This window comes from Dasypus novemcinctus, chromosome 15 (assembly GCF_030445035.2).
Source record: "Dasypus novemcinctus isolate mDasNov1 chromosome 15, mDasNov1.1.hap2, whole genome shotgun sequence".
Classification (NCBI taxonomy): Eukaryota; Metazoa; Chordata; class Mammalia; order Cingulata; family Dasypodidae; genus Dasypus; species Dasypus novemcinctus.
Genome location: NC_080687.1, coordinates 79,264,299 through 79,286,716, shown reverse-complemented (window position 1 = coordinate 79,286,716; position 22,418 = coordinate 79,264,299). Strand labels below are relative to the sequence as shown.

The following is a 22,418-nucleotide window of genomic DNA, read 5'->3' as shown; positions in this document are numbered from 1 at the left end:
TATTTCATTTAGTTCCGCTCTTATCTTTGTTATTTCCTTCCTTCTTCTTCCTGTTGGGTTACTTTGTTGTTGTTTTTCTAATTCCTTCAAATGTGCAGTTAGTTCTTCAATTTTTGCTCTTTCTTCTTTTTTTGATATATGAATTTATGGCTATAAACTTCCCTCTCAGTACTGCTTTTGCTGCATCCCATAAATTTTGGTATGTTTTGTTATTATCATTTGTTTCAAGGTAGTCATTGATTTCTTTTGAGATTTCCTCTTTGACCCACTGTTTTTCTAAGAGTGTGCTGTTTAATTTCCAAATCGTGGTGTGAAATCTGGGCTTCTGTCCCTTGCAAATCTCCAGCTTGACTCCACTGTGGTCAGAGATAATGTTTTGTATGATTTCAATCTTTCTGAATTCGTTCAGCCTTTCTTTGTGGCCTAGCATATGATCTATCTTGGAGAATGATCCATGTGCGCTTGAGAAAAATGTATATCCTGCTGTGTTTGGGTGTAGCGATCTATATATGTCTATTAGATCGAGCTCCTCTAATATACTATTCAGATGTTTTGTTTCTTTGGTGATTCTCTTTTGAGATGTTCTGTCCAGAGTTGATAGTGGTGTATTAAAATCCCCCACTATAATTGTAGATGTATCTATTCTTTCACTTAGTTTTTCCAGCGTTTGCCTGACGTATTTAGAGGCACCCTTGTTAGGGGCATAGATATTTATGATTGTTCGATCTTCTTGACAGATTTTCCCTTTCACTAAAATGTAGTATCCTTCTTTGTCTCTCACAATTGTTTCACATTTAAAGTCTATTTTGTCTGATATTAATATAGCTACTCCTGCCTTTTTTTGGTTATTGTTAGCTTGTATGATTGTTTTCCAGCCATTCACTTTCAATCTCCATGCGTCTCTGGGTCTAAGATTAGTATTAGTGTTGGGGAAAGGCAATTGTGTAAGCAAGGGAAAAGTGTAAAGTAGTATTGGTGATGTATGTTAACAAAGCAAGAATATGAGATCTGGGAGGATGGAGGTTAGATTCATGTAGATTGTATAGAGTTATAGCTGTAGGTAGAGTACCTTTTATGAAGTAGATGACTGAATATGGGAGGAATATGGTATGAACTACAAAGCTATTGTTTTCATGAGAGAGGGAAAAAGAAAAGAAAGGTAATAGTTTCAAGAGTGGATAACAGACAGAAAACAGAACAAAGGTATTAGAAATTAAGAGTTAGACACTTTGTGGATCAAAGAACGGGAGGTGGGGGGTGGAATATAGGAGAGACAGTAGATGATAGTGGATATCAAGATGCAGGGGAAGGGGGATAGTGTAGGTAGCCTAAATCAGTTCACACAGAAATGAGGCAGTGGAGGATGGGAAAACCCAGCAAATGTGAGGTGTTCCCTGTAGCACCTATTGTGTACTTGAATTAAAATAAAATAAGTGGAAAATGAGGGACAAGAGGAAAGAGAAAACCGCAAAAAAAAACTAATTATAATAAAGAGAAAAAGAAAGACAAGAAGAAAGGAAGAAAGAAAAAGAGGATGGGCAAACGGTGGGGAACAGATAGGGGGAAGAGAGATACAGGTATACACATGTCACAATTGCAACACTATCTAAAACAACATCCCAAAAACCCCTAAATAACTGTATAAAAAAAAGGACTTTGGGGGACACGCTAGGAGAGAAGACTAGGGGATAATGCAATATTAGCAATCAGGGCGTCAAAAAGAGTAAAAAATAAGATAAAGTGAAAATAAAAACAAAACAATATGAACCAATAAAGATAAAACGCAAACGTTAAGGTCCAGGGCACTCAAGGACCCCAGGTAGACCCCAGGGCGTGATGGATTCAGGGGTGGAAAGTCTGAGACACTGAAGACTCAAGAGGTGTGAGTCTGGGGTGTGGACTGCCAGAGTCCAGGGGACCCAGACCTGGCAACCTCAAATCTGGTCCACAGAAAGCTTAGGAGCCCCGCAGTGCAACACAGCCTTCAGGGATCCCCGTAGCTGGGTGCCAGCCCCGTGGGGGAAGCCAGGTCCGCGAACTCTATATTGAATGTCTGATCCCTGCAATTCACCTACTCCTCAGGGTTTTAGCCTTTGGACAGCTCGCTCCCTGTGCTCCCACGCAATGGCCACTTGAGGGCGCCTCTACACCACAGCCAGTTCAATGACCCAGATCCCAAGCCCCGCCGGGTGGGGTGGGCTTCAGCTGGAAACGCTGAAAACAGACTCTAAGATCCGAAATCCCAAACTTCGCAAAATATTCCCCAATCGGCTTCCAGACGTGTCCTCCTCCCTCACTGCACCCTACAACAGTCTCCCCATTGTGTCCCCTTATTGCCCAAAATCCAATTCCATTGCAGATCGGCAGCCGGACCTGTGGGGATGGGGCTCCAGGCGGAAGTGCTACCCCCCCTGTCCGGCGACCAAAACGTCCCCCGCTTCACAACAAAACACTGTCTGTCTCCCCAAATCGATCTGCAAAGGAGTCTTGTCCCAACAACCCCTCACCAGCCAGCCCAGTATCCGCGAATTTCTCAGCACCGCAAAGCCTCCAGAAAAAGGAAAAAAAAGAACAAAAACCCTGGCCGCCGCGGCTCCGGAGCTGCAGGAGCGCCCGATACCGCGGCTCCGCCCACCCAAGGAGGGAACTTCCCGCGCCCAGCTGGGACCTCCGTTTATATATTATAGACGTATCCTCTCTGTTACCTTCCCACTGAATTGACGTCCAGACACCTTCCAACCAGCAAAAATCCCCGAAACAGCGCGGTCCCAAAGAGCCTTCAACGCTGCCCAGCCGCCCCCTGCAGAGACATTACCAGGCAAGTTCACTCAGCCACCATCTTGCCCGGAAGTCCCCAATGTTTTTTTAATTTCATTTATTGCACCTTTCATTCCCTAAGGTCTGCTATTTTTCTATGTATGCTTTCAAATTCTTCTTTGTGTTCATTCACTGTCTTCTTAATATCCATAATTTCTTTAGCCATGTCATTGAATTCATTAAGGAGATTTGTTTTGAATATCTGTGATTAGTTGTCTCAACTCCTTTATGGCATCTGGAGGTTTCTCTTGTTCCTGTAACTAGGCCGTAGCTTCCTGTTTCTTGGTATGGATTGTAATTTTTTGTTGGTGTCTTGGCATCTGGCTTACTAGAGTATTTATTCTGGGTGCAGTTTTTCTCTTTAGTTTAGGGCTTCCTGCCCTTTCTCCCTTGCTGGTTGTGTAGTAGGAGCCAAGCGTGTAATTGTTGCTGTAAGCTGTGGAGGCTCAAGCTGCCCTCATTGTGCCAGGGACCAATGAAGCTTCTTCCACCTTTTTCTTTGCCAGGGGTAGTGACAGAGTCACAGCTGTGTGGAATATTCCAAGTTGTGCAGCCCTAGACTCTTGTTGCCCAGAGAGACTGATGAAGCTTTACACTCCTATCTCCCCTGCCTAGGGTGGGAATGGAGCTGCTGGTGTGAACAGCAATCTATGCAGTGCAGATTCAAGATGACCACAGTTGCCCCGGTAGACATCTAATTTTAATCCATGTCAGCCAAAGTTACCTGCAGTTACCTGGATAGGCTGGTGCAGGGCTTGCCAGCCTCCTCCTTGCCAGAGGTGGCCCTGAAGCCTAGGCTAGGGCTCCAGGCTAATCTGGGTGAAAGAAACTTGTTCCTGTCGTCATTGTGATTCAGTCAGCTGGCCTTCCCCTCACGCTGGGGCGGAGTCAAAATAGTGGCCACTGGCCTCTTTCCAACTTGAGCTAATTCACACCCTAGCTGTTCCCAGGGTTATACCCTAACCAGCTGAATCTACCAATCAGTAGCTGGAATAAGCAGCCAACTGTCTCTTCCTCCCCTGTTTTTGGGAAATGGAACTTCAAATTCCAGCCACAGAAAAGCTCCTGGGGTAGCTTGTTCCGCCAGATTAGGATAATCACTGGCCTCTGTGGCTTGGCTGGTAATATCCTGGAAAGGCTGACACAGGTCCCTGCAGCTTCCTCCCTACCGGAGATGGGCTGGGGCCTAGGCTAGAGCTGCATTCTGATTTGGATGGAAAGAAGCCGGTCCCCACCAGCACTGGGATTTTCAGTCCTCCTCACTTCCCCCTTGTGCCAGGCACAGAGTTAAGATGGCAGCTCCTGACCTCTTTCTGGCTTGGACAGGCCCAAACTTCAGTTGTTCTCAGGATTTTTCTTTAGCCCCCTGGATTTACTCCTCAGTAGCTGAAATTGGTGCCCAACTGTCTCTTTCTCTCCTGTTTTTGGGAAGTGGAGCTTTCAATTCCGCTGCCGAGACGGCTTGTGCCTCTTGTGGAGGATGGGCCACCGGCCTCAGTGGCATGGAGCAGAGTTCTACTTATGAGTCTTTTCTGCAGATGGGCAGTCTCCTCCTTCCATTCCTTCAAGTATGTTGCAGGATGCTCTTCTGGTCTCCTGGAGACCACAGACAGGTGCTTCAGCTACCTCCAGACAGTTATGGGTGTTTATTAACTGCCCTGTAGCAGGAGCTGGCTCTAGGAGCTCCTTACTCTGCCACCATCTTGCTGGTTCTCCTCATTTTCTTTTTATATTAAAAAAGAAGGAAAGGAAGAAAGAAGAGCTGGGTTACTTGATCATCTTCCAAATAGATCATACTAGAAACCAATTTTCTAAAAATAATTAAGACAAACTTAAAATATGAGATGGGCTAGCTATCCCAAGAAGCAGAGACATGGTTGTGATGTTTCAGATAGGGTAAAGAAGGGCATAAAATGATGTGGACTGGTGAAGATAACAGACTTTATCTTTGGGCTGGATTTAAATCCTTATTGTCTTATTTATTAGTTGTGTGATTTTGGCAAGTTATTTAATCTTGCTAGATTTTAATTTCCTTATCATTCAAATATTATCTGCCTTATGACATTGTTTGAAGAATTAAATGTAATAATATACATGACACAGTAAACACAGTTGTAGTCGATTGAATTGTTTACCCCAGTTTGGACATGTTCTTGGTCTTGGTCTACCTTCTAGTGAATATGGATCCATTGTAAATAAGGTCTCTTCAAGATGTTACTTCAGTTAAGGTTTAGCCGAACTGAATCATGTTGGGCCTTAATTCAGTTTACTGTAGTCTTTTATAAGCAGAATGAAAGTCTGACAGAGAAAGAAAATTCTGGAGATGTAAGAAGCTGGACATCAGTGGAACCTAAAAGAGAAAGGAGAAGATGCTGCCATATGCATTGCTGTATGACTGAAAATCCAAGGTGCCCCAAAGATTGCCAACCAGCCAGAGGCTACATTGGAAGGAAGCCTCCTAGCCTTTGAAACCATGAGCCAATAAATTCCTGCTGTTAAGCCAGCCTATTACATAGTATTTGTTGCAGCATCCAGGAAACTAAGTTTTGGTACTGGAAAGTGGGGTGCTACTAAGACAGTACTTAAAAATGGGTAAATGGCTTTGGAATTGGGTAATGACTTTGAAGTGGGTAATAGATTGCTTTGAAGAGACTTTTGGTAGATATATGGATGTTAAACGTACTTCCATTGAGGCCTTAGAAGAAAGTGATGAATGTGTTATTGGAAATTAGAATGATGACACTTGTTATAAAGTGGCAGAGAACTTGACAAAATTGTCTTCAGATGTCAGATTGACAGTGGAACTTTTAAGTGTAGACTTGGATATTTATCTGAGGAGCTTTCTAAGGTAAGAGTAGAAGGTGGAGCCTGTCTTCTCTTTGCAGCTTATAGTAAAATGAGAGAGGAAAGGAATAAGCTGAGAATTGAACTCTTAAGCACGCAGAAACCAAAAGTGGATGGTTTAGAAAATTCTGAGCTTTATCCATAAAATGTACTTTGAGACTAGGGCCAGAATGGCTTTATCAGAGACCTCCCTCAGCTTTTGGAAAGTGAGTCCCCAGAGGATAGGGCTCCACCTGAGGGTTTAACTGAACAACTCCTTGTTGAACATGATTTCCATTTCATGAACATGTCATCATTTCAGTGACAGTCAGGATTGGAAATATAGTTATCCAGGGTAGGGTCTGTGGAAAGTTCAAAAACTGATGGTTTGGATGCAATTGAACTACAAAACCGACAAGGTTTTTACAAAATTTGTGTGAGTAGAACCATTGTCAGCTTGGACTGAAAGGGACAGAGAAGAAATGAATTGAAAGAATGACTTCAAGGACAGAACTGTGGAAGCCAAGGTTTGGACTGAAGAGATTTTCTTGAGCTGAAAATGTAGGCTCACCCATGTGAGTGGAAAGGATGGTTCTGCCTCTGCACTTAGAGGGGGCATTCCATCTACTGGGACATGGAGCGTGTAAGCCTTGAGCCCCATTTCTCAGGGAGAGTGCCCATACCTTAGTGCTTAGATAGGGTGGGGTCTTCATCCCAGTGTTTGGGGAGAACATAACCACTGTACAAGCATTTGGAAGGGGTGGGGCTGCTGCTTCATCAGTTCCAGAGGATAAAGCTTTGATCCGTAGATGATTCTCAGAACTTGAAATCTAATAGCATTTGCCCTACTGGGATTTGTACTTGTTTTCCTTCCAATTACTTCTTTTTGGAATGGGGATGTTTATTCTCTGCTTGTCCCTCCATTGTTTTTTAGAAGCAAATACATTGTTTTCTAGGTTTCCCAGGCCCATCATACAGAGAAATTTTGCCCTAGGACTATCATACCCATAATTGATTTTGATGAATCTTTGTACTTAGCATTGTTACTGAAATCATTTAAGACATTTAGGTTATTGTGATGAAATTAATTTATTTTGCATGTGAGAAAAACATGTCTTTTTGGGGTCCAGAGAACAGACGGTGGGAAATTGAATTGCATACCCCAGTTTAGACATGTTCTTGGTCTTGGTCAGCCTTCTGGTGGGTATGGACCCATTGTAAATAAGATCTCTTCAAGATGTTACTTCAGTTAAGATGTGTTCTCATCTGAATCAGATTGGACTTTAATCTGTATTACTGGAATTCTTTATAAATGGAATGAAGGTCAGGCAGAGAAAGAAGCCACTGGAAATGCAAGAAGCTGGTATTCAATGGAACCTGGAAGAGAAAGGAGAAGATGCCACTATGTGCATTGCCCTATGACAGAAAAACCAAGAAACCCCAGAGGTTGCTGATCAACCAGAATATACTGATCCTGAGAGGAAATAGGACTTCTAGTCTTCAAAACCATGAGCTAATAAATTCCTCATTTTAAGCTGATTCATTGCATGGTATTTGTTTAGCAGTTAGGAAACAAACAGTAGTGCAATGCATATGGCAAGTATTGATTATGAACAATTTAGGATGATATTTTTGTCCTGGAGACCTAGGAATTCATTAATCTCTTTTACCTCCGTTGGGTGCTGTGTTAGCAAAAGTGGTGCTAATGCAAAACACCAGAAATTGGTTGGTTTTTCAATAAAGGGTATTTATTTGGGTTAGGAACTTCCAGATACCAGGCCATAAAGCGTAAATTCCTTCCCCCACCAAAGTCTATTTTCACGTGCTGGAGCAAGATGGCTGCTGATGTCTGTGAGGGTTCACGCTTCCTGGGTTCCTCCCTTCCAGGGTCTTTCTTCTTCCTGGGCTTCAGGGTTCTTCTCTTCCTGGGACTTGCTTCTCTTTCCTCTGTCAGCTAACTTCCTGGGGCTCCAGCTTAAGGCATCAGCATCAAACTCCAACATCAAAACCCCTCAACTCTGTCCTTTACCTTGTATTTTATCTGTGAGTCCCTACCCACCAAGGGGTGGGGACTCAACACCCTAATGATGTAGCCCATTCAAAGCCCTAATCATAACTTAATCATGCCCAGGTACAGTCCAGATTATAGACATAATCCAATATCTATTTTTGGAATTCATAACCATATCAAACTGCTACAGGTGCCTTGTCACTGAGAGACTGGTAAGAGGATTCATTGAATGAAGTAAGGCAGATGGAATCTTCATTGACTGGAATTTGTTCCCAAATCCTAATGCAGAACTCTCTTACGTAAGAGAATTCTATCACTCTGATCTCAGAGTGATAGAATCAAAACCTGGCTGTGACGGTTTCTGCTAAGTGCCAAGCTGGTCTGTAATAGTACCATTCCTATGAGAGAAAGCCAAAGCAAGAGGACTGAGCACTGAATAGCATCATCCCAGTATTTAAAAAGCAAGAGAAGAGAAGCCATCTTCCTAGTGAGAGGTGCTTCTTTTAGCCTTGTAGTATCCCTTGGGACAGGCTTAATATGTGTCTTTCAACCCCCTTGGAAGATCATTCACTAGACCTGAGGATCTAAACTGTACTGGAGTTTTTCCATTACAGATCAGTAATTCTTCTGTTTGGAGATGAATTAAAGGAGTGTAGAAAGGAGTCTTCAAACTTCTGTAAGAGGACAAAAGCAAATGTTTGCATGATTTGTATTGTTATTATAATCAATAAGACTTCGATCATACCACTTGGGAATTTTAGAGTAGAATGAGGGAATGGAGAACTGGTAGATCTGTGGTTAGGTAAGAACTATTAGAGGTCTGTGGTTAGAAGACAGTTAATCCTGAATACGTTGCATTTATAACTCTATGTTCTAAGACAAATTTTGGGCCATCAGAACACTGTTAACTAGAGTTTGCAACACTGAAGTCTTATTAAATACTGTTAGTTATCATTGGGTATTTTGACAGAAAGTAGAATGACAAATACTTTCAGTTGATCAAGATGGTGACATAAAATGCTCCAGGATTCTGTTACCCCACAGAATATATGAACAACTAGCAAATAAACTCAAAGAACTATTTTCCTCAGAACTCTGGTAAGTGGTTAAAGGATTGCAGTAACTAGGCGTGTGCTAAAATAAGAAAATGCAACTTAACATATGCGTAATTATAAACACCAGTACTATTGCTTTGTATGTTTGGTATGTAATTTCACATTTTACTTTTACAGATAGTAAAATGCAAATGCATAAAAAGTAATGATGAATTTATGGTATTGGACGTATAAAGTATAAAGATATATATAATTTGTAACGTACAGACAAAATGTGGGGGGGATGGATATAGGAGCAATATTTATGTGTGCTATTGAAGTTAAGTTGGTATCAAATCAAACATAATTGTTATAGATTTAGTGTGTGAACCATGAAGAAATATCTGAAAAATGTATACAGAGATAAATGAGGAGGAAATCAAATAAGAAAGTAGTTGTTAGCATAAGAACTGAGGTACAGAAAGCATATATGACTTACATAGACCAAATAACAAAATTGTGAAAGAAAGTCCTGCATTATCACTAGATACTTTTAATGTAAATGAGTTCAATTCTCCAGTAAAAAGACAGAGATTAGCAGGATGGATGAAAAAGCATGATCAAACTATATGCTATTTACAAGAGACTCACCTTATATTTTAAAGATGCATTTTGAAATTACACAAGGATGGAATATTCCATGCAAATAGAACCTCAAAGAGCGGGGGTAGATATACTAAGTACATAAAATGGAGTTTAAGTCAAAACTGTTACAAGGATGAAGAACAACATTATATAAACAATAAAGGGGCAATTCAACAAGAAGTCATACAATTATATTATAAGCACTTAACATCAAGGCCCAAAATATATGAACAAACACTGGTAGATTTGAAGGGAGAAAGATGGTTTTACATTAGTAGTAGGAGACTTTAATATAATACCTTTCAATAATGAATAGAACATCTGGACAGAAAATAAGGAAATCAAAGCCTTGAATGATGTACACCAACTAGACCTAACAGACATATATAGAATACTTACCCAACAACAGCAGAATACACATTCTTTCTAGTGCACATGGCTCATTCTCCAGGATAGACTGTATGTTAGGTGACAAAGCCATTCTCAAATTTAAAAATACTGAAATCATACAGAGTATGTACCCCAGTCACAGTGGAATGAACCTGGAAATCAATAACAGAGGGAGAACTGAATAATTCACAAATATGTGGAAATTAAACACGTCTTAAACAGCTAATGAAAAAACCCACAGCTAGCATCCTATTCAATGATGAAAGACTGAAAGCTGTCCCTCTAAGATCTGTAACAAGACAAGGATGCCCGCTGTCACTACTGTTATTTAACACTGTACTGGAAGTTCTAACCAGGGTAATTGGTAAGAGAAAGAAATACTGCATCCAAATTGGAAAGGAAGAAGTAAAACTTTCCCTATTTGTAGACACCAGGATCTTATATATAAACTATCCTGAAAAATCCATATAAAAGCTATAAGGGATAATAAATGAATTCAGCAAAGTGGTGGCATACAAGATCAAGTCACAAAAATCAGTAGTGTCTGTTTACAGTAATAATGAACAATCTGAGGAGGAAATCAGTATTACAGTAGCAACTGAAAGAATAAAGTAACTGGGAATAAATTTAACCAAGAATGTAAAAAGACATGTACATGGGAAATTAGAAAATACTGCTGAAAGAAATTTAAAAAGACGTAAATAAATGGGAGAACATTCTGTGTTCATGGATTGGCAGACTAAGTATTATTGTGATGGCAGTTCTACCCAATGTGATTTACAAATTCAACACAATCTCAATCAAAATGCCAGCAGCCTAAGACAAAACAAAACAAAAACAAAGAACAACAGCCTTCTTTCCAGAAGTCAAAATGCCATTCATGTTTACATGACAGGGAAGGGGCTCCCTGTATCTAAGCTTTCTTGAAAAAGAACAGCTACAGGAAACTCATACTTCCTGATTTTAAAAATGAAGAAAGCTAAAGTAATTGAAAAAAAAAGTCATAGTAACACAAGGACATACAGATAAACCACTGGAATTGAGAGCTCAGAAATACACCTTCACCTCAATGAATACCTTTCTTTTTTTTTTTTTGCGGAAGTACTGAGGATTGAATCCGGGACCTCAACCACTGAGCTACACCTGCTCCCAAGCAGTTATTTTTTTTTCTTGCTATGAATTTTAAAGTACTTGTTTTATTTTTCTGTTTTGAAAGTTGCTTTATTTAAAACCTTATAGTTTAATACAAATAGACATATTAAGTCCATTTGGCCTCAACACAACAAAACATTTTCAGAGTTTACATTCATGATCTATTCCTCAAGTTATTCCATACAAAACGGTTTATAAAGAATGTGTTCAGGGAAACGGACTTGGCCCAGTGGTTAGGGCGTCCGTCTACCACATGGGAGGTCCGCGGTTCAAACCCAGGGCCTCCTTGACCCGTGTGGAGCTGGCCCATGCGCAGTGCTGATGCGCTCAAGGAGTGCCACCCCACACAGGTGTGTCCCCCGCCTAAGGAGAGCCGCCCAGCGCGAAGGAAAGTGCAGCCTGCCCAGGAATCGCGCCACCCACACTTCTGTGCTGCTGACATCAGAAGCGGACAAAGAAACAAGACGCAGCAAAAAGACGCAGAGAACAGACAACCGGGAGAGGGGGGAAATGGGGGGGGGGAATTAAATAAATAAATAAATCTTAAAAAAAAAAAAAAGAATGTGTTCAGCAATAGTAATGATTTAAAAACAGTAAGTGCAACAACACAAAAGCAATGAATATTCCTATTTTTAGGAGACATGTTTTACTGTGGAGGCATCCTGTTTAAATATCTATGATATCAATTCTGGGTGAACCAGGACAGTCTCTTCCTTTTTCTCAAGTAGTAGATTTTTTTTTTTTAAGATTTATTTATTTATTTATCCACCTCCCCTCCCCCCCCCACTTGTTTTTGTACTCACTGGCTGCTTTCTGAGTCCATTGCTGTGTGTTGTTCCGTGTCTGCTTGTCTTCTCTTTAGGCAGCATGGGGAACTGATCCTGGGACCTTCCAGAGTGGGATAGAGGCACTCAGTCTCTTGTACGACATCAGCTCCCTGGTTTGCTGTGTCTCTTATTGTTTCCTTTTGTTTCATCATCTTGCTGCATCAGCTCTCCATGTGGGCCAGCACTCTTGTGTGGGCCAGCTCTCCATTTGGGCCAGCTTGCTGCACAGGCCAGCTTGCCTTCAGCAGGAGGTCCCGGGAATTGAACTCTGGACCTCCTATATGGGAGACAGGAGCCCAATTGCTTGAGCCACATCCGCTTCCCATCAAGTAGTTGATTTTTAACAAGGGTGCCAAGTGCAGTTAAGGGGAGAGACTAGTGCCTTCAACAAATGATGCTGGGAAAACTGGATATCCATATGCATAATAATGAAGGTGTACATCTTCCTCATACCACATACAAAAATTACCTCAAAATGGATCAAAGACCTAAATATAAAAATCAAAACTATAAATCTCTTAGAAGAAAACATAGGGAGGCACCTTTAGTGCCTTGTATTAAGCAGTGGTTACTTAGACTTTACACCAAAAAGATAAGCAACAAGAGAAAAAAATAGATAAATGGGACTTCATTAAAATTTCAACTTTTCAGCATCCAAAGACTTTGTCATTGTATTAGGGTTCTCTCAGGAAACAGAATCAACAAGAAATGTCTGTCAATAGTATACAATTCTGTAAGAGTATCTTATGAAGCTGTGGGGATGCACAAGTCCAGGTACTACAGGCAGGCTGCAACCAGGGGCTGCAGTGAAAATCTCGTGAAGGTTCTTGATGAGTCCATCCTTGATTCCTGGACTCATGGATCCTAGTTATGGGAGAAACAGCACCATAGAATGGACACTGACGTAGAACGTACACAGCCTCGTACACAGCCTCCTGAGTTCCGATGCATGGGCATGCGACAACAGGGATGAACCTTGAAGACATCAGGCTGAGTGAAATTAGCCAGAGCAAAAAAAGGACAAATATTGTATGATCTCATATGTATGAAATAATAATAATAAGCTAACTCATAGAGTCAGAAACTAGAATATAGACTGCTGGAGCCTAGGGTGGGGTGATGGAGTAGGGATTAAGGTGTATTTGGTTCAGAGCTTCTTGGGGTGATAGAAGTTTTTGTAATGGCTAGTGGTGATTGTAGCTCGACATTGTGAAAGTGATTAACACTTTTGAATTGTGTATATGAAAGTGTTTAAAATGGGGAATTTTAAGTTATACATATGTTAACCGGAATAAAAATTTTAAAAATCATTAAAATTGTACAACACAGATTGTGAACTCTAATGTAAACTATGGACTATAGTTACTAGTATAATTATAATATTTTTTCATCAATTATAGCAAAGTTGTACTACACTAATGTGAAATGTTAAGGAAAACTGTGTGTGTGTGTTGGGGGGGAGGGTTATAGGATCTCTACTTCATGATTCTTTGCTAAATCTTTAAGAAAAACAAAACAGCTATTACTAATTAATTTGTTGTCTTGCTCAGGTCTTTTTCTTGTATTCTTCTCTCATAATATAATTTTGCCATTCTTTTCTTTTCTCCATAATGTTCTTCCATAATCTTGATGCATAGGTTTCAAACAGAAATTGAAACCACGTGGTAGAAATGTGAAGATGTCTATCTTTTTCAGTATTCCAAACTTAAGCCAGATTTTCCCATAGGCAATTCATGTTTTATTTTCAGGCCATAAATATGATTGTGACATGGAGGGATGTGTGGTGGAGAATATTTGAGTTTTTCAAAAAGAGCAGGTTTTTTAATTTTTCAGACTGAAAAAAAAAAAAAAACCCCGGAAACATAGTGGTTTATAACCTAAAAGTCAAGGAAAAAAGGTATGGCATAAAGGAAATAAAACCATTCATCTTCTAAAGTTGTTTAATATTTTCCATATTCCTCTCTAAGTTTAAAATTTTGATGTCCCAAGATGTAGAAGCCAATTTTTTAATAGAGCTTAATGTAAAAAAATAGTTTGTAACCAGTCCAGCTGAGGGACCTTTATACATTGCTCTGGAGTCCTCACAGGAAAAGCTTTAAATTCTGAGTTTATTTTTTATATCTAAGTTCTAGAACTGACATGTGTGCCTTTTTAATTATGAAACAATGATTAAGACCTAATTTCTCCAAGTTGAAGTGTCCGTCTCAAAGTCTTGGCAATACTAACAGCCACCACAAGATGGCTTTGCTGCCTTAAAATTCATAGTCATTGCAACCTCACGGTAGGACCCAGTCTACAAATTGAATTTTTTTTTTAAAGAAAAATAGTTGAAAACAGTTTTGAGTGTTAATTTAAATAAAATTGTGCTAGATCTCCTATATATTAATTTAGTCTCTGCTGAATTTACAATTTATGGGATTTCCTTTTAGTTATGAAAATTACATGTGCTTTTATTTTTTCAAAAAATGCATCACTGAAACCCTAAATTTACTATGTTTTCCAAGTTTTGGGTTCAGTAACATCAAGTTGGTAGTTGAAACCTGCCATGGTGATGTGGAAGTATTTAAACCATGGAAACTGACAAATGCTACAAATCAGGGTCGCCCTCCCCTGCTCCCCACACTCCAAGAACTTGTTTACCAGCACACTACTGCCATCAAACCAATTCCGTGGTTTGATTTTGAATGTTTTCCTTGATGTATAACAAATATACATACTTCAAAGCTTAATAATCCATCATTCATGTGGAGTGGACATCACTATCCCAGGATACATAGGATGGAGGAATAAAATATGAATTAGAGTGGATTTAATGATATTCTACTATAGAACTATTCCAGATAGTAATGAAAGAAATTGTAGCACTGATGTGGAGGAAGTGGCCACGGTAGTTGTTGAAGGCAGGGAGAGGGAAGAAGAGATGTGATAGGGGGGCATTTTGGGGACTTGGAGTTGTCCTAAATGATATTGCAGGGACAGATGCTGAACATTATATATCCTGCCATAACCCACTGAATGTACCAGGGGAGAGTGTAAACTACAACGTAAACTATTATCCATGTGGTGCAGCAGTGCTCCAAAATGTAATCACCAAATGCAGTCAATGTGCCACAATGATGAAAAGAGGTTGTTAATGTGGGAGGAGTGTGTGTGGGGGTGTGTGGGGTATATGAGAACCTCTTATATTTTTTAATGTAACATTTTTTGGTGATCTATGTATTTTCAAAAAATACAATTAAAAGAAATGATGGTTTGGGGGGGTGGGGAGTGGGGTATATGGGAACCTCTTAAGTTTTTTAATGTAACGTTTTGTGTGATCTATTCATTTTTTAAAAAGATAATTAAAAATTAAATTAAAAAGAAAAAAGCTTAATAAATGAAGTGAGCACCTGTGAAGCCTCAGTCCAGTATAAGGACTAAAACATTCTACCATTTTTGTCTACTTAATTGTCCTCATACCAAGGAACTGTCATCGTGAATATTGTGGTTAGCATTTCCTTGATTTTTAAAGTTATTTTAGTTACATATGTAATTATCCCTGAACAATATGTTGTTTTGTTTTTGAGCTTTATAAAATGATAGCATATTATCTGCTGCAGCTAATTTTTATCATTCCATGTTGTAAGATGTGTCCGTGTTACATGTAGCTATTGTTCATTCATTTTCTTTTATGTAACATTAAACTGTGTAAATATATTTATTCTACTGTTGATACATAAGCTCTTTTTTTGATATCAGAGGAACTGTTTCTAGGAACAAACTTGTACATATTTTCTGATGCACATGTGTAAGAGTTTCTCTTGGGAATCAGGAACTAAATTACTAGATGATAGAGTTATATGATTTCAACTTTACAAGAGAATGCCAAATTAATTTCCAAAGCAATTGTGCCAGTTTACATTATCTGCATTAGTATGTTTGAGGTCTCATTAATCCATATCTTCTGTGACACATCAGGTTTTTCTAATCTTATGGTTATAAAATGAAATCTAGTTGTATTTTCAGTTTGTATAATCCTGATCGTCACTGAGGTTGTTACAGTTGGTCATTTGGGATTTCTCTTTCGTGCATTTCCTATTCGTATCCTTTTTACATTTTTCTATAAATATTAAATTATCTTTTTATAATTATCTGTAAGTATACTTTATAAATCCGAATGCAAATTATTTGTTGGGTATAGGGCCACATATCTTTCACTTTCTTTTGAAGACGAGAAGATTAATTTTAATATATTTTTTGTTTTATAGATAACTTTTTCTTATGTCTTCCTTAAGAAACCCTTCCATACCCCACATCCAAAAATGTACTACTTGATATGTAAATAAAGTTTCCATTTTTTAAGTCTCTAATATACTGGCAATCGATTTTGAATATGGATAATGTAGAAATCCAATTCTGTTGTTTCCACATATATATTACCAACTAGATCCAACACCATTTCTTGAATAGCGCATTTTTTGTCCAGTGATTTGCATTGCTTATTCTGTCCTAAAATATTTTCATATATGCTTGGGTCTTTCCCTAGGCTCTCTAATATATCGTTGATCACATTGTCTTTCCCTGAACCAGTTTTTCCCTGTTTAATTACTATAGTTTTATCATTAATCTAGATATATATTAGGGCAAATCCTCAATTGTTAACTCTTCTTCATGATATTCTGCCTTTTTTCTCCATATCCATTTAGAATCAAATTATCAAGTTTCTTAAAATATCATGTTGGGGTTTTGATTGAAATTGCCAAATTTGCAGATCAGCCTAAAGACAACAGACGTCTTTATGATATGATACTAGCCCTGATTAGTAGCATTTGCTACTAATGTATTTTCACCATGACTGATTGTAGGCTACTGATAGGAAGTCTGTCTGAATCTGGAATTGGGAGGAGACGAGCAAGTTGGCTCTTGTGAACTGATAGGAGGCAGCTCCAGCACTCTGCTGAATATATCCCTAAATTGAGTTTTTCCATAATGTTTATAATTTATTGAAAGTATGTACGTAGTACATCTGCTGTAGTATTTATTGCAGGAACTTTCTATTTGTATTGCTGTAAATGTTGTTTTATAAATTTGTTCTATCTATCATTGGTACGTAAAGGCAGCTGATATTTTTATATCGATTTTAAGTTCTGTGACCTTGCTAAACTGCTATTCATTTGTAGATTTTTTTCCTGTTTTCTGTGTAAACATCATATGTATTTTGGTAATAAAGATGCCTTCTGACTTACATGTCACAGAGACGGAGTGAAGATACCCTTGTCTCTCTGGACATTAACTTTTAATTATTTTCTAAGAATTAAATGAAAACAAATGTTTACTTCCCACTTCAGTGGATGTACACTCCCTAGGATGTGTGCATCTCACTTTGGAGTACAATAGGTCTATGTTATGCCTATCCAATAGAACTTTCTGCAATGGTGAAAATGTTCTATATGTTCTTTATCTCCACTGTCGAGATATAGAACGCTTGAAATGTGGCTAGCGTGACTGAGGAACTGAATTTTTAATTTCATTTGATTTTAATTAATTTAAATGTAAGTTTAAATAGCCTATTATGGCTAGTAGGTCATATTGAACAGCTCAGACTGGGTATATAAAAATGTGTACACTGAAAGTATTGGGAGTAGTAAAGGGAGAAGATGAACATTATAAGAATTATAACCGGCCTAAGATTTAAGTGTCTTTATTTTAATGACGTTAACAAAAGCAAAGTTATTCCTGAATAAGCTGCTTATCTATACTTGATAAAGGTTTTGGACTTGTTTCAACTTGGAATTTTTTTCAAACTAAAAATTAGATGAGATTTCCATTATGTCTCTCATATTTTTTCTAAATTTATTACAAAGTAATTCCTTTACAGGCAAATACTGATATATATGGAATAGAAATTTATCAACTTGGGGACATACTTAGAAAATTAAGTGTAAAAGTTAGTTAAATCATTTCACATTTTCCTTTGCTGAAAATATAAATTAATATGCACAGAAAGATTTTACTTAACAGACTATAACAATAAAAAGTAGCCTTTTGTCTTTGACTGGAATATAGCTAGAGAAAACATTCTTCTCCCTGTTGTCAACACATACAGTAGAGCATTAGATTTAAAATCATTTTAAAAGGCAAGTACAGCTGATACTTTTTGAACTCTGTATAGCTTAAATTTTAGAGAAGTGTGTATTCTTCATTTATGCCAGAAGAGGGTGTACTTTAAACTTTGAAAAGAAAGCATTCCTTTTAACTGCTGCAGTAAAGTTAATGTCCTTAAAAGTATCAGAATGTCCCATGAGGGGACATGAGAGGGGCAAAATGGGATGTAGGTAAATGATTTAGAGCACAGAAGGCTAATAACATGTATTAATGTTCCTTTAATCCAGAAATATTACTTTGTTTTTCCTAGGGTTTTATTTTATTGTTTCTTTCTGAAAATGAATTTTAGATTATAAAATAAAAGCTGTTACTTGGGAGAATCTTTTGAAGGAAATTTTATCTTTACCAAAAAGCTAATATATTTAATTTCAATTTTTATTTAATAAAGTTAGCTTTATAGACCATAAAGTATGAACATTAAGGAAAAGAGGAGCACAATATGAAGACAAATATGTGACTAAAAAGTGTTTTTTATTTCTTTGTGTTTTGACAGCTTGAAGGTCCATGTGTGTTGCAGATTCAAAAAATTCGCAATGTTGCTGCACCAAAGGACAATGAAGAATCTCAGGCTGCACCAAGAATGCTTCGTTTGCAGATGACCGATGGTCATATAAGTTGCACAGCAATAGAATTTAGTTTCATGTCAAAAATAAGGTAATTGACACTGTTTTCTACATTTGTTACAAAGTGTTTCAATGTGTATTCAAAATGGATTTCATTTTAAGTAGTTTGGAAAGAAGCAATAAACTCTTAAGTACTTGTAATTTTTCAGAGGAAATAGCAGAGCTTTGCATTTGTGCTAGATATATATAGAAAAAGTAAAGAAATGCAGTTACTCCTTGCTTCAATGTTAGCTGTAAAAATAAATTTAAAGTGTTCTTGCATGAAAAGTAATTTTTTCAATTTTATTATAGAAAATTTCGAGTCATTGAGTTGCCCAGAACAAACATAATTTGAGAATATGTTAGTTTTTTCTTTGACAGCTAGCTTATTAGTTGTGCCCATCATGCTACTTATAGAGTTCTAGAAAAGTGTTATAGGCAAGTGAGTTTTCTTAGGAAATTTTTCAAGTCAGGGAGTTTCATGTGCTCCACTTTCCAAGATAAGGAGAAACTCTAAGGAACAATTTTCTAAATTCTTCTTTCAACTGCTTTTATTGAGGCTCTTTGAGTCATGTCTGTTGGAGTGGAGAAAAACAGTAGGAAGGAAGGGAAAGTGTCTCCTTTCTCCTCAATGTCCCCATTAAGCCAGTTTGAGCTGTGTTTTCTCAGGTTGGAACTTTCACTGGACATATGAAAACACTATTTTTTTCTGCTCTTAGTCATTTTTCTTTGCTTATGTTTTCTTTGTGTCCTCTGACCTTTTTCACTAAATGTAAACTCCTAAACCATATTTCTTTCCTTAGCAAACATTTTATCAGGCATTTATCATACATTATGTTCCAGTTCTTTTACCAGGTGTTAGAGGTACAGAGGTACATAAGGTTTAGACTTTGCCTTCTAGAAGTTATATTCTGATGCCTATATTCACAGGCATGCACATTATTACAATTAATATATCAACTGAATGGAGTAGAAGTTCAAAAAATTATTTTTACATTGGGGAGCTAGGAGTGGGGCTTGTGTGCCAAGCCCAGTGATTTCTTTTTTTTTTTAAAACAAATTCAATCAGTGAATGTCTGCCTCCAGTCACTGAGACATCTTTGTCAGAAGACAAATGTCTGCCTCAAATGTTGATTTCCATTTATTGGCTTTGTGAGCATATTGTCTTTTTAAAGAATGGAAGGATTCCTATTTTGTGGAGAAACATAGCCTTTCCTCCTTTGACAAATTCAGTGAGACCTCTGCAAGGTAGTTCACAGGTGACTCAGATGGAAGTCTTGCCATATAATAGCTTATTCTGCTTTTAGTGCTTTATGTTTCTCTAAGGTAAATGAAAACACAAGATCAGCCCAGAGTGGAGGTTCCTTCTCTATGCTGCCCACTGTTCTCTTTCGTTGTATTTATTGCTGCTTGATAACAGAAAAAAATGCTACATGCTTGTTCCCTCATTGTTGAAGCACACCTACCTTTGGTGCCATAAAAATGACAATTTATAAAACTACTTTTACACATGAACAGTTTGGGAGACTCTTTTTTTTTTGTCTTTATTAATTTTTTTAATGTTACATTAAAAAAATATGAGGTTCCCATATACCCCCCACCCCCTACCCCCACCCCCCTCACCCCACTCCTCCCCCCTAACAACAACCTCCTCCATCATCATGAGACATTCATTGCACGTGGTGAATACATCTCTGAGCACCACTGCACCTCATGGTCAGTGGTCCACACCATAGCCCACACTCTCCCACAGTCCACCCAGTAGACCATGGGAGGACATTACAGTGTCCGGTAACTGTCCCCGCAGCACCACCCAGGGCAACTCCAACTCCCAAAAACACCCCCACATCAGGGAGACTCTTTAAAATATGTTTTATCAGTGGTTTTCTTAGAAGGAAGGTGTTTTAATTTTGTGGTTGCTAACACAAATACTATCCTATGAGCTGGTTTTTCACTGGCTCAGTTTCAGAGGCTTGAAGGCTTACTTCCTCCCGGGGCCCATATCTTCTGGCTGTCTAGCAATCTTTGGGATTCCTTGGCTTTTCCATCACATGACAGTGTTGTCTTTTTTCCCTTCTGGGTTCCATTGACTTCCAGCTTCTGGTTGCTCCTCATGGCTTCTTTGTCTCTGACTTTAATCTTGCTTATGAAGGATTTAAGTAATCCAGATTTAAAACACCTTAACTGTAGTAATATCTTGGAGAGATTTTATTTACAATGGTTCTCACCTACCAGAATGTGAACCACAACCAAGAATATGTCCAAACTGGGGTACACAATTCAATTCAATCCACCACCATACACTTCAACCACACAGTTCATTCTCTAGGGAAGGAACTCACTAGAGAAGATAACCAGAAATTGGTATGGTGTATTTTTCCTCAGTTGGGCATTGTATTTCTCTGGAGTGCTCTTTCCACATTTCTGCCTTTCCTTGTGTCCTTTCACTGTTTTTTCTTTGTTTTTGCTATGAAGGGACTGTAAAGGTACCATGGAGTGCCAGTAAAAATAGCAATTGCACAAAATATGCTTTCTGAATTTCTACTATGGGAATGAAATTATAATTTAATCTAATGGTGCTGTATCAGTTGTCCTAATGGAATGGTAGTCCATCCTCTAATTAATTTGACATCTTTCCTTTTAAATTATTGAAGAGAGTTTTGGGAAGATACAGTCATTTTATACAAAAATTGTTCATCATCTGCCTTCAGAATAGCTTTTAGTTTTAAAGTTACATTATCACAATCTAAAGGTCTTTGTAAATCATCCTACTTTTTAAGGTCTTATGTAGTTTTTCCTATTGCTAATTTAATGTGGTCCTACATTTTTATTTTACTTTATAGTTTTACCAATTCATAAGAAAGTATTGGCTAAAAGTGATTTTGAAGAACAAATATAAGTCTTATATAAATGACACAATTTATTAGTAATTTCTTTAGAGGCAAGGAGTACAGCAGCCTGGGTTCTACTGTGGTTATCTTTTTGACTTATCCTTAAACAGTGACTGCAAAGGTGTAACAGTCTGGATCCGCTGATTACTTGGAATTGAGAAAACATTATTAAGTATAACTGTGTTCAGTGATTGCTGATATTGAAGACAGATAGACATTTCCCTAGCTTACTACACTTCCCACCCTAGAGTTTTTTATTTAGGGATTGGATTAGGCAAAGCTGTTTAACTATTTGATCTGTAAATTATATGTGATTACTAAGGATAATTAAGTTTTGGGTACTCAGAATAATTTTTACTAGTTCATCTGTCTTACTCTGTGTATGGCCTTTGAAGCTTTAAAAACAGACATAATCTAGTTCTTTTTATTATTATATACTTTATTAACCATATTTATTCAAAATAAATATGCTCTCACTGATTACTGATTACAGTGCTCTCACTGATTTACTTTTGCATTTATCAGCACATGGTAAATTTCATGAGCTTTTAAAATATGAACAATGAAAAGCCATTTCAGCATGATTTTCTAACTTATTCTATGTGTTTTAGGGTAGACAACTCTTGTTAGACATTGTTGTATGTAGAAGGAGGGTGGGTTGGGGACAGTATTATGTGCTTTTACTATAGAATAAAACTATGATAAAGTGGATTTCTTCCACTGTTTCCTTTACCAAAATTAGGGGGAGTCATAGGTATAATGTTTGCCCCAAATCTGTTAAAATTAGCCTGTTTGAGAAAAGTCCTTTTGAAATTAGTGCGCCTTAGAGTAAATAACTCAGGTGATCTTTAATTAGATGCTTACGAAAGAATAATATTTGGGGTGGGTTACTGTAGTTCATACTTATAATAAATTTGAAAGATTGTTAACTAATCAGACTCCTTTCTCTATATTGGAATTTATGTATCATAGCGTATCTTTGCAGTACATAATCAAAGCTCAGAGGAAAAATGCAGTCTTACATTTTATAGCATATAATAGTTTAGAAGGTACTTTTATGTCCTGTAAGCTTTCTTTTTTAC

General features: G+C 37.9%; 1 protein-coding gene across 4 annotated transcripts in view; it reads left to right on the top strand.

The window, feature by feature from the left end:
* TDRD3 (tudor domain containing 3) overlaps positions 1 to 22,418 on the top strand; it is a 223,892-nt gene that overhangs the window by 88,211 nt on the left and 113,263 nt on the right. For all 4 annotated transcript variants that reach the window (XM_012526884.4, XM_058276597.2, XM_004462806.5 and 1 more), the window contains exon 4: positions 18,337 to 18,497. In XM_012526884.4, the coding sequence (XP_012382338.1) occupies positions 18,337 to 18,497 (161 nt within the window). The remainder of the gene's footprint in view (positions 1 to 18,336; positions 18,498 to 22,418) is intronic.